Source organism: Phyllobates terribilis, unplaced genomic scaffold (genome assembly GCF_046119375.1).
Source record: "Phyllobates terribilis strain yellow unplaced genomic scaffold, ASM4611937v1 Scaffold_2__4_contigs__length_985480577, whole genome shotgun sequence".
Classification (NCBI taxonomy): Eukaryota; Metazoa; Chordata; class Amphibia; order Anura; family Dendrobatidae; genus Phyllobates; species Phyllobates terribilis.
Window position 1 is genome coordinate 94,763,646 of NW_027362762.1, and position 13,346 is coordinate 94,776,991.

Sequence of the window (13,346 nt, forward strand, 5' to 3'; positions counted from 1 at the left end):
TTAAATGATTAATAATGTCAAGTTATGAATAAACTTTTAATGATTAAAATGTATTTCTAAACTTTTTTAAATTCCTATAAAAGTAAATAGGAATTCAAGCCCAAACTGTCGGCCGTGACTGTAGTTCTGCAGTTATATATTTGCAGTGTAAGGAGTTTATTATGCCGGGAGCTCTTACTATTTCACTCTCCTGCTCGCCTCGTACTTTAGGCTGAAAGGTTGCTGGAAAAATTGTGCTATAAGGGAATGTGTATAGGTGTCAGTTTGCATAGATGTGTGTGGTGGGTATTTTGCAGCGTATAATACAGGACAGTTCTGGTCTGGACGCAGGAACACACACAGAGCTCTGCTGTACGGTAGCAGTGTGTGCCAACACTGTGCCGGCGCTAATGACCCTGCTGGACGGCTCGCTTACACTGATTTATGGTTTAGGATTCTTCTGGAGGAGCGAGGTTCTCTGATAATGTGTAAATAACAGAATTGTCCCATTATTCACATTCCCACTGACATTTCTGCTGTAATTTACCCCACAAATCTCCCTCCTGTTCTGTGAGAATTGTAATTAGTTCTGTCTGAGACCTCTAATTACAGGACACTCCAGGCTGCTCTCTTCTGTCACTTCATTTATAGTTCATTCTGGATTTATTTTTTTAAATTGAAATGGTAACTGCAAGCGATACAACTGTAATATTTTTATACACTTGATAGAGATGTATATATTTTTTTTGCTCTTTAGTAATTCCCCTCAGTTTTAGTACATACTACCTGCCCTTTATGTTTTAAGCTGCTTTTTTTTAATTATATAAACGTGTGATTCTTTGAGCGCAGTGTCGGACTGGGGTGTCAAAGGCCCACCAGTAACCAACTCCAGGACCCCACTTTTTGGCTACAAGCAAATGAATGAACAATGATCTGGGTAGATTGTTAGATGAATATTATGCTGCCTTTGTCTGTACATAGTGATCCAAGTATAATAGTGCTAATTACTGCTCATATAAGAGGGTAGTGGCCCACCGGAGGATTGTCCTGTTCTCCGGTGGGCCAGTCCAAGCCTGTTTTGAGCCTTTTTAGAATCACATGATTTGGTAATGTTAAAAACATTGCAGAAGATGCATTAGACCTTTTTTCCCTTTGTGACTCCATTGGACTTTTTTCACCTGTTACATGCAATGTAAAAAGCAGTGTACTGCATCTTTAAAATATCTGGCAAAACCTTGTGTCCCCCCCCCCCCCCCCCAAAAAAAATAAAAAAATTCTAATTTTTTTTTACCCCCAAAAATGCTGCTTGTGAATGCGTAGGATTTGTGTTTCATAATTATTATTATTTTTTTTATTTTTTTTAAATTTAGACTTTATTGCTAATCTGTTACTTATTTTCGACTTTTCATGAATAAAGATGCCCCCTCCTATTAATGGGTGGTTTAACAAAGCCATCCCTTGTCCATGACCCATAAAGGCTTACTGTAAGTCCTGCCTTGCTTCCTTCTTGATTAATACATGACTATCTTAGTTCCTCATGTACAAAGGCGTATTTCCACCACTTACATTTACAGCATTTATGCCATAAACGTGCAGTAGTTGTGGGTGCCACCAATGGGAGCGGCATCAATCTTGAGTCCCGTCATTCACCGCTGTCAGTAGGGAGGTGGTCGGTAATCCCATACACATTACCACTGACAGCGGCATGTCGGGGCCCTGTTCTCAAGGTCAGTGCTGGTCATACTGGTGGGATCTACATCAACTATACATTTATGGCATAAACGTACAAGATGGCAACTCCCCTTTTAATCCTTGGGTAAATCATTGGGACACTGACCTACAGCGATGCTTGGCTGTGCAGATCCAGATCTTCCCATTGTGCATATCCATAAGGATAATCTTTCTTTGCACATAATCGTTTTTCATGCATGGTGAAATATACTTGTGTGAACGTGGCTTCAGTATGACCTTCTTCTTCTAATTAATGAGCTAGCTTGATTGAGTTTTGCAGCCAAGTATAACAGCTGCTGACCCTTTAGTGGTTGATTTTGGGGGTCGATGCAGCCGTATATCAGTTTATAATATGTGGTGATGTCGGGAATATTTCACACATCTTATCTGTTTCTTTGCAGCAAACGTTGGCTTGCTCCATATTAACAGCCCTGCTTATAGAGTTCTCAAGTTCTAGCAAAACCAGTAACATCGGCCTCAGTATGGAGTTTCACGGGAACTGCAAAAGGATATTTCAGGTGAGTGTTCCTCCATGTTATGCCATAAATTGTGCGGGACACTAAACCACCGGCATGTCATTGTGCAGCATGCCAAACATGCCCATGTCAAAAGAAACCTTTTCAGCATGAGGTATAAAAGGACTTAAGGGGGTTGTTCATCTTTGGGGCTCAAGTCTGCAGTCACACTGTGACATTGTGCTGTCAGGATTCTCTGACGCAGGGAGCTTGTGGATTTATAACCAGAAGTATGCGACTTGCAACTTCCGGCCACATTCCGACTAGACGTGTCTGGCCTAATTCACTTGTATTGAGTGGGGCTGCACACGTCTAGTTGGCTTGTGATTGCATGTATACAAATTACATACTTGTAGTTTCTCACCCGCCGCTCCCGGCACTGGAGAGTCCTGATGGCGCACACTCTGTCACATAGTGACTGTTGAACCTAGCCTGGACAACCCCTTTAAGAGCTCATCTGTAGTTGGCGCATTGCGCATAAGAAGCTGGGGACAAGTACACCTTTCTTCAAAACTATAAAATTAACTATATAATTGCACTAGACTGGAGAGTCATGTTCCCAGGTCTTTTTTTTACCACATTATGAAAAACTAAATCCAAAGAAATATAAACTTTGTGGGTTTTTTTGTTTCACTATTTCATCTCATTTATCTTTTTTTTTTTTTTTTTTTTTTGTTCCCTCCCCCCATTTTCCAGTACATTGTATGGTAATATCAATGGTGTCATTCAGAATTGATTTCTTTTACTATGTGACTTCTTTCTTTAGCGCAAAAGAAAGATGTAGCAATTGCTAGCCGTGAATCCTTAGAAAAGTACGAGACATTTCAGAAGTTCTGCTTCTTTTACATGTCGCATGGTCTGTTATCTGGCGGCTCTTTCCTCTGGTGCGCTAAGACGCTGTCTGACAATCACTGCCTTAAAATAACATTGGCCATTGGCCAAAGTAATCTTGTTGTTTTTTTCCCCCCTACCTCCCTGCTTGCAGATGGCCGCTCCTGTCTTATTTTGCTCTGCACTTGAAGTGCTTCACGTCGTAAAACTGTCATTGTAGAACAAGGGGCTTTGTGCCGAGGAAATGTAAAAAATATTGTTGTAAATAAAGGGTTAAAGTTGAGAGAATCCAGAGAGGGGTAGGTTGTGGTCTGCCTAGGTACCGGTGTGGTGGTTAAGCTGGTCGTACTGGTCTTTTTTAGTTGTTTTTTTTAGTAATTTTGGCTCTTGATTTGTTCATGTTGAAAATTGATCGTGTAGCGAGAGAAATCAATCTGGAGCTTCATACACATCTGTATCAGGGACCCGCAACATCGGCCCCATAGCAAATTTAAAAAAAACAACCAGTTGTAGTTTGTATTTAAGCTTCTTTTTTTTTATGTGTTTTTTATATAATACAATTTATTGGATAGATTTATATTAAAACTTTTCACACTTCCCGCTAAAGTTTTACTTCCTGTTCTTCACATGGACATTAGCAGTAATAGACCGACTATTTGTTGACATAGAAGTAATATCTGAGCATGCTGTAATTGTGAGGGAAGATCTCTCATTGTAAATGGTAGATCCTGTGTGATCTACTGTGTATGGAGGTGTTATCTGTCATTGTAATCCTGTCTGTAATGATAATGAGACCGCTGAACAGTCTTTTGTACAGAACAGGAGGTGTGGGTCTAACATAAGGCCTAATGGCTAGTGTGTAAAGGGTTTGTCTACATAACTGGAGAACCCCATAACCGTTAAAGGTGACCATTGCAAAAAAAAAAACACATGTGAAGTGGCATGTTTCCTTTTATGTCGGCACTCTGTCTCCTGGCGATCATGTGACATTGGCTACAGTGATCACTAAAAATATGCTGCAGCCTGAAGGATGGTGTCAGAGCAGATGCCCTTTCTAATGCAACATTTAAAGGGGTTGTCCAGCCTTAGACTACAAGTCTGCAGTCACTTTATGTGACTGCAGACTTGTGAATCCTCACATCTCGCACTGTCCGGATTCTCCAGTGCCAGGAGCGGATGATCACGTGACCGCAAGTATGTGATTTGTATACTCTCAGCCACATTCCGACTAGACTGTGCATTGAGCACATCTAGTCTGCTTGTGACCGCATGTATGCAAATAACATACTTATTGTCAAGCTCCCGGCAGCGAAGAATCCTGATAGCGCTCACTGTGAGGACGCGCAAGTCAGCAGTAACATAGTGACTTAACCCCTTTTTAGGCTGCAGGCGATCAACAGCCATTGGTTTTTGTGTGAATGCTGTAGTAAATGAGTAGAGCGCCAACATGGGAGGAAATGTGTATTTCCAGGAGGCAAGCTTGTTTTATTTATTTTTTTTTGTCATGGACACTTTAGCTGTTTGTAAAAGAAAAAACACAAAAAAAACTTTATCTCCATACGGTGCCCTAGATGTGGGCCTATTTTAGTAAGGACCATAAAAAGTTGCAGAAAATATAAGTGCCCATATCTATAACAGTACGGAGTATGGCGAATTAAAATAAAGTAAATAAAAGTGTAATGAGGTTAACCGAAGAAATGAAATAAAATAAGAGCAAAATGTGCAGCATTCCCTTTAATTCCTTTTAGTAATTGTTGTGTATGGTGTGGATTGTTTTATGACCCACATGGCTATAGCCCCTCGCTCTGCCTCCGTGTGACACACGACCCCCAGTACCGTGGTCAGAGGTGTAATCTCTGTAGCGTTCGCCTTTGGTAAAGGCAATGACAGGAGTAGAAAAGTCGTATAAGTTCTGCCGTATGCTGGGTCAGTACTTGGTATCTCCGTCCCTCCTAGTCTTAGCGCTGCAGGTGCTCGGTGCTTTCTGGTAGTTTTATCTCGTGCCGTCCTGACAATTTCTAATTTCCTGTCCATTTGGGAGAAGCCGTTACTTATTGCTGGATGGACAGATTTGTGTCTGATACGGAACTGAACGGAGCAATTGTTATATCTGCACCTACCACACGTGACGTAAGGGATCTGCAAACCCCTGACAAAGCAAATGCTTATAGATTAATGAAGCTGGATTAGTGAATTAGTATGTAACCTGTTTGCTAATTAGCAAACCCTAAAGAACCGTACGGTATAGTACGGCTGTTCTGTTCTCCGTAGTTACACTTCTGCCGTCACATTGACAAATCGTGAATCTTTTTATTAGTCAGTAGATTGTGCTCATCACAGGAATTGGGTTATCCTAGCACAAGGCGTGTACATAGCATTACAGGTTTTTTTTCTTTTTCTCACCCATCCCCCCCCCCCCCCCCCCCCCAGCAAAAAAAAAAAAAAGTCACCGAATGTGGCACTTATTTTGTATTATTTTGCATAAATGCCTGCATTAACGAGAAGTCTGAAATTTTGCTCATAGTGACTGTGGTTTATTTGTTTGTTTGTCTGAGAATACTGAACAAACTATTTTGAAGATATACAGGTTTGCTTTATATATGGGGTAGTTTAAAAACCTGCTCCACTGGTTTATGAATGAAAATATATATATATATATATTATATAATTATAGTCAAATTATAGGTTGAATGTGATGGACTTGTGTCTACCTTCAACCTTTAATGCTAGATAATAAAGAAAAAAAAAATTGTGACAGTATCGCAACATCCTGCGGGTTTTTTGTTTGTCCGGAGCTAACAAACCTATTGTCTTTGCAGATATTCCAACTGTTCTAGAATTTCAGAACAAATATTGGAGATAATATCAGGCTGGTGGTTTTGTTGGCTTCTTTGCTCTACTCCTCCCAGTATAGAGAGCGGAGGGCTTCCGGCCCCTGAAGAATGATCATGTTAAACCGCTTACAATGTTTCTGACCGCTGAATCAGTTAAAAGAAGCGACCTATCATATCGTGTACAACAATGTCATTTTGTTAATTTTTCATGGCGCCTTTCCAGTTACAGGTGGAATTAACCTGAAAAAGACGACGTGTGCACATACCCCAAAACTGTTTTGTTGATGGAGGGCTAAAAGTCTGCATGTCCTCAGTGTGCCTAACATATAACTTTCCAACACCCAATGGTCCTGGTGTTCCAGAAGGGAGGGTGTTACTGAAAAACAAAATGTCTTTTTATGGCCGATGGTGTAACAGTGCTGGTGCCGTGATGACAGAATGACACTGAATCACTTCTATGGAGAGAGCCCCACCGCTCCCTGGAGAGGCACTTTTCCCGTCGTCCCTTGCACTGGTGTCGCAGCGTAGGGGTGGTTAGCTGTGTAATGCTTGTTCTTCTCTTTTTAGGAAGAGGATTTACGTCGAATCTTCATGTTAACCATTGAAGTTCTACAGGAGTTCAGCCGACGGGAGAACCTCAACGCCCAGATGTCTTCAGTATTCCAGCGCTACCTTGCACTAGCCAATCAGGTTTTGAGCTGGAACTTTCTGCCTCCAAATTATATCCTTTTACTACATGATGTTGGTGGGTCGTAGATCGTCAATGGAAAGGGTAAATAAGTTATTACTGTGTCCTCCCAGGGCTGGGGTCCTGAGTTTGTATCTGACCAAGAGCTACAATTGTATGCAGTTTACTGATAAAATAATCAACTTCTCAACATTGACATTAGATTGTGAGCTCAGTGGGTAACGGGCTGACGTGAATCATGACTATATCGATTGCCTTTATGTATGCAATGGTGCCATCTGCCGCAAGGCTCATGCATAAATCCTATATGTTGACCGGTCGTCCATTCCTGGCTCTTCCACTTTACTTTTGTAGAGCAAATTGCATACTCACTGATTCCGATATGACCCTAGGAATAGATATAAATGTAATGACATGTCTTGAAAGGCTGTTTTCCCAATAGACAGGTGCATTAAGTGGGAAGACACAAAAGCTTATATTGAAGGGGTCTATAACTATAGAGATGAGCACTTATCAGCTTTCGTGAGAGGTAAGTCCGGAGGTTCATAAAACTCCAACCGGAGCAGATTTCCGTAATCGATACGGGAAGGAATGAGGGTCCGCATTATTATCCCAGCAGTGTAATTACAGGACCCCGGATATAGACGGCTCGCTCTGATCTTACATGTTTATAAGAGCAGTGACTTTCATACCTCCAGTATAAATAAGCCTGGGTATTGTATTACCTTTGTCTCTCCAAAGCCCTTCTGATATTATTGTGTTTCAACATCCTTTGGAGTCCTTTGGCAGACCTCATTGTAGTTGAGCAAAGTACAATGCACCATAGGAATTTTGCAGCCCATGTATCGCTCCTTTTAAAGTGAAGATTGGTCAAAGTATATTAGCCGGGCATTGTGTCCTTCATTAACGCCCAGCTTCCCACCCACCACCTGCCCGAGAGCTTCACCAGAGGTCAGTAGAAACCAGGGAGCTGTAAAACAATAGGCAATGTCAAGCGGGAGGCCAGTAGTGTAGTCTGAATTAATATATAGCTTTCTTTTGTTTGTTCTTTTTTTTTTAACATAGAAATAAATATATATTCTCAAATGGTTTGAAGAAACCAATAAAGAATTTTTATAGTAAGATGTGGGTGGGGAGGGGGGCAATAAAAAAAACAAAAACAAATCATCATTGATAGAGATGTATCTATATATTCCCCCACATTCCCCATCTTACAAAAAAATAAATAAAAATAAATAAAATATATATATAGATAGAGATATATAGATAGATAGATATCTCTATCTATCTATCTATCTATCATACCCAATATGTATGTGTGTGTGTATATATTACATACACAATATGTATGTGTGTATATATAATCTTTTTTTTCCCTCAAACTTACTAAAAATACTGATACGATAACATTGTAAAAATATATATTTTTTAGTAAGATGGAAAAAGAAAAAAATATACATATATATTTTATTATGAATAATAAATGTGTAATATAAATAAAAAAATAAATATATAATTTCCCCATCTTGCTAAAAAATTATATATTTTTTATATATATTTTCCATCTTCATAACAAATACTGATATACTATAAAAATGATTGAATTTGTAATTTGGCTTTTACTTCTGTTTTGTCACTTTTGTTTGGATGACATTGGGTCCTTTCTCATGCATTTCTTCCATATCTTGTTTGCTGCTGGATTTTAATGTACTTTATAGGGGTTAATATTATTAAATTCCCACTCCCTAACTGTAAAATAGACCAACATAAAGATCATTAAAAAAAAAAGGTAGCTGAGGAATTTTGGGCGTTGTAGTGGCCCAGCTTTGTGCCCACCATTCAGTGTCACCTGGGTCTGTTTTTTGAGTCTTATCTCCACAATACCCAGACTCTGAAGTGGGTATGCATCTGTCTTGGCTGTTTTACGTTTCCGGTCATTTCCCATTTTTACCCTCTTTCTGTAAGCAGACGAATATCTTTTTATAGAATAGATGGAGAAAAATGATTCCCAAGAATTTTCAGCCTTTGTTGTACATCTTCAGTTGGCGCTGCATGATCACCGTGAACATTTCCCGATAATCGAGCTACCGGTCGGTCACCCATCGAGGAAACAGATCTTTCTTCGGGTGAAATGGAGGCGAATGTGCCCAAGAAACTGATATTACAGATTGTACGCATCTGAATCAGGATTGATCTGTGTAAACGGGCTATTAAATGACCGCCGAACGGCAAACATGTTGCTGGTCTGTCATGATGGAATGTTGCACATCACACTTTATAAATGGACCTTTAGAATGGATTATTCCACAAAATTTGTACTTCAATTTCCTTAAAAAAAATTTTTTTAACTCATTTAATTGAATTATCCAACATAACCAAGTTACATCATAGAACAAAAGAGGAAACCGCATTTCTCATTGCTCATTCATGCTGTCTGGCAAAGTTACCCTTGCCTTTAACACACCAATATCTTAACCAAAAGCATAAGACCCCCATATCAGGCCAAATATCACATATTATAATCGTGGGGGAATACTCATCATCATCTGGGGACTAATGTGAGTCAAGAGAGAATCAAGCCCAAGCTTCCATACCTTATCCAATTTTTCAGGACAGTGTCTATTTTTATATACCACCCTCTCATAGAAAGCTGCAGTATTCACCATATTGACCCAGGGTGAAATCAGCGGAGGTCGTCTACCCATCCATCTCATGGCGATAGCCTTGCGGACCCTGAGACGAGTGTGAAGGTAGTGAGGTCAGGTCTGCTCATCAAGGATTCTTAGATTTGTCGCAATGTTTGTATCCAGAGTTTCTTCATAGATTTGAAATTAAAGGAATCTGTCAGAAGAATTTCACACCCCAAACTATTTATATTTAACTCTTTCAAAGACAAGTCCAGCAATACCTTTACATGGCCAGTCCATTCCCTTGCCACTGAGAAATCAGCGTAAGGATTGATATGCAAATGGATATGGTAGATTTTATGCCTCTGTCACTCCAGCTCTATTCCCCGCCCAGTGCCTTGTGTGACTGACAAGTCTGTGTATGCTGTGTGATTGAAGGCAAAGGAGCCGTCGGTACACTGATTTCTCAGTGACGGAGGAAGGACTGGCCATGTAAAGGTATTGCTGTGAAAGAGCTACATGCACATATAGTTTGCAATGTGAAATCCTGCTGACAGATTCCCTTTAAGCACTAAGTTTTTTTGCAGAAATAAACTTTTATACATGCAATGGTAGTCCATAATGTACGTGTTTTAAAAACAAAAATATTTGGCAGTGGATTTTTTAAACATCAAAAATGCTCTGTGTTTTTTCCAGTTCTTCATGAATACTAGATGGGGGTCTGCAAAACTTCACTAGACTATTCGGCTTCTCCAATGCCCTGCAGCCATTAGGACCAAAAAATGACAGAAGTGGCTAAAATCTTTCTGGAGTCTTGTGGAATTGTTTAGTTTTTGAGAAGGGTTTCTAATGCACTCTAGATTGTTCTTATTACAGTAAGCGCTACAGTATTAAATATAAAGGAAATTCTTTGATTTTCTGATGATATTCTTGTTTTCTTTGGGGAATGGATCGATTCTGTGTCCGATTATACATTGAAGAGAGAAAATAGAGGCATTTGTCATGGTTTTACAAAATCCACAGCAATTCCACAACAAATTCCAAAAATAAGAGAAAAAGGATTCCAGAAAAGCTCAATAAAAATTACAAACTTTTATTTCAATAAATGAAAAACAAAATAATGAGGTTCCAAAATGTGGTCACTGGTGAAAGAAGTGGTGACAGGGGCTGGACAATATTATGTCTCAATATAGTATTTAGAATCTCCTACATAAGTTGTTTAAGCACAATTTCAAAATATCACTTTGCCAAAATATACATAATATAATACATGGTTTGTGGCTGATATATACACTCCCTGACAGAAGTTATGTCTCTTATCCATGTTATGTAAATAAAAGCTGATAACCTGACGTTAAATTCATCCATTGGTTTTATAAATTACTCTTTTGAAAGCTGAAACCCTCCCAAATTTGGTTTAGGTAAAGAAAATAAATTGGCATCAATGCTGAAATATTGATCATTTAATGAACGCAGAATGGTCAGATTTGGCAAGACAAAAGTTTTGTCGCCCACAGAAAGTAATGTAATATTCAAACAAATAATTATCTTAAAATACAAATATATGTTGCATAACATTGGTGAATGAAGTTGTGGTGCTATTAGTCATATTTAATATTTTGTGTGACTTCCATGAGCTTGAAGGACTGCATCCATGCGGTTCAACAATGATTCATACAATTTATTAATGAAGTCATCAGGAATAGCAGAGAATGCCGTCTTACATGCCTCCCAGAGTTCATCTAGATTCTTTGGTTTTGTCTTCCAAGCTTCCTCTTTCATCCTACCCCAAACACGCTCAATGATGATCATGTCTGGTGACTGGGCTGGACAGTCCTTGAGCACCTTGATCTTTTTGCCTGGAGGAACTTTGTTGTAGAGATGGATGTATGAGATGGAGCACCATCCTGCTGCAGAATTTGACCCCTTTTATGATTTGGAATGTAAGAGGTAGCTAATACTTCTTGATATTTTAGACTATTGAGATTTCCTTCCACCCTGCAAATGTTTCGCACACCCCCATACTGAATGTAACCCCAGACCATGATCTTTCCACCACCAAATGTAACTCTTTTCTGGGTGTATTTTGGATCCATACGGGCTCCAGGAGGTCTCCTGCAGTATTTGCGGCGGCTGTGGTAAAATTCTACTGAAGATTCATCAGAGAAATCCACCTTCTGCCACTTTTCCAGCGTCCATCTGTTTAGCAGGCTGTGGGACTTTGCAAATGCCACACGGTTTTTTATTTGCCTTTTGTTTAGTGCTGGCTTTTAGGCACTGATTCGACCATGGAGGCCATTTCGAGACACAATCCTACAAAATGTTCTAGTTGACACAGGGACTTGAGGTGACTAGGCCTGTTGGAGCTCTGCTGCAGTGGAAGAGGGGCTTGCTTTGGATTTTCTAACCAACAAACATTCCTCTTGAGCAGTTGTCTTGCGGGGTCTGCCGGACCTGGGCTTGTCAAACACATCTCCAGTCTCTTCAGATGTTTTTTCAATTCTTTGTACTTGACGCTGAGACACATTAAAGGTGCCAGCCACCTCTGCAGTGGATCTGGTCTTCAGCCTCTTGATAATCAAGGCTTTGGTCGCAGGGTTGATTTTTGGCATGTTGTCAGAGCTCAAGTTGCAGTTCAAGTGAAGGTCTGGGGTGCTGGGCTTCTTTTTATACACACCCACTAATTAACCGATCATTTACTGAGCACTGGTGAGGATGTAAACTAGGATTGGGTGCATTATATGACCAGGCGACAAAACTTTTGTCTTGCCAGAATCTGATCATTCTGTGTTCATTAAACGATCAATAGATCAGCATTGATGCCAATTTATATTCTTAACCGAAACCAAATTTGGGAGGGTTTCAGCTTTCAAAAGAGTAATTTATAAAACCAATGGATGAATTTAACGTCAGGTTATAAGCTTTTATTTACATAACATGGATAAGCGACATAACTTATGTCAGGGAGTGTAGGGACTGAGTGATTGTAATATAATAAATATATATATTATATAATATATTCGAACTTATCTCACTCAATCTATTATCCCATATATTTAACATGTATTTTTTCTGTAAATAACATTCAATTAGTTTGTATATCATAATAACAAAGCATTTCAGATGTAATATTGCATCTATACATAACATATTATAGTAAACAATGTTACATGTTTATATACTTCAGGAGTATGAGAGCAGGTACTTGCCTATAGTAATGACCACCACCACCACTACCCCAACGCGTGTTTCGCGTCACTCACTTCCTCAGGGGGATTTCCACAACGAAATCTGGACCAAAAATAAAGTTGCAGTTTTTTCTGCTGCAGATTTTCTAGACAGTTCAAAGTTTGTGTGGTTGTAGCTTAAAGTGCAGAGTGTTTGGTGGCTATCCCGGTCTTGAGACCTCCTCCAACTCCACAAAATGGTGCTCTGAAGAATAGAGCGGTGTACAGGCTCATTAGTAAGTGTGTGGGTCTGTGCACAGTTCTTTGAGTGTACAGACCCATAGACTTACTAATGAACCTGTACACTGTGCAGTGCGCACCGCTCATACAACAGCTGTAGACTTCAGAGCTTTGTTTTGAACAATCGGTGGGTGTATCCGGACCTGAACCACCGTCAATTGGCAACACTATGCAGTTCCTGTAATTTATATAACATTTTGTATAATTAAATGACAGACTTTAAAGCTTTTTTTTATTATCTTTATTTGCTTCCTGCTTCCCGGGGGGGTGGTGTGCTCCTGATTGATGGTTTGGACCATTAGCATCTTCATGCCGCTTCCCAGGACTCTTTGCTCTCCGATACTGCAAGCACTGGCACTGAAGCTGATTGGATCATTCTAGCTTCAAAGCAGGGAAATATTGGAAAGAGCTTGTAGGTGCTGCACTCTTTGCCTAGTTGGCCGGCCACCACTGATTAGACTACAAAGGTGGCGGTTACCTAAGTAAAGAGCAGTAAACTATAGAATTGAAAATTCCTCTGTGTTCTTAAAAACTGAGAGTATTTTTAATAGCAAGTAAACTGCAAATTTATTTTGTACCAGGACAGTGGAGTCTGAGTCTGTGTCCATTTTGGTGGAGTTGGATTCGGTATTAAATGGACCGACTCCGACTCCTAAAATAAAAATGGGGAAAAT

At 39.7% G+C, this 13,346-nt stretch overlaps 1 protein-coding gene across 1 annotated transcript in view; it reads left to right on the forward strand.

Moving 5' to 3' along the window:
- Window positions 1-13,346, forward strand: part of XPO4 (exportin 4) — a 101,221-nt gene that overhangs the window by 43,677 nt on the left and 44,198 nt on the right. Inside the window, exons 5-6 of the mRNA XM_073662345.1 lie at window positions 2,112-2,228; window positions 6,458-6,611. Coding sequence (XP_073518446.1) covers window positions 2,112-2,228; window positions 6,458-6,611 — 271 coding nt within the window. The remainder of the gene's footprint in view (window positions 1-2,111; window positions 2,229-6,457; window positions 6,612-13,346) is intronic.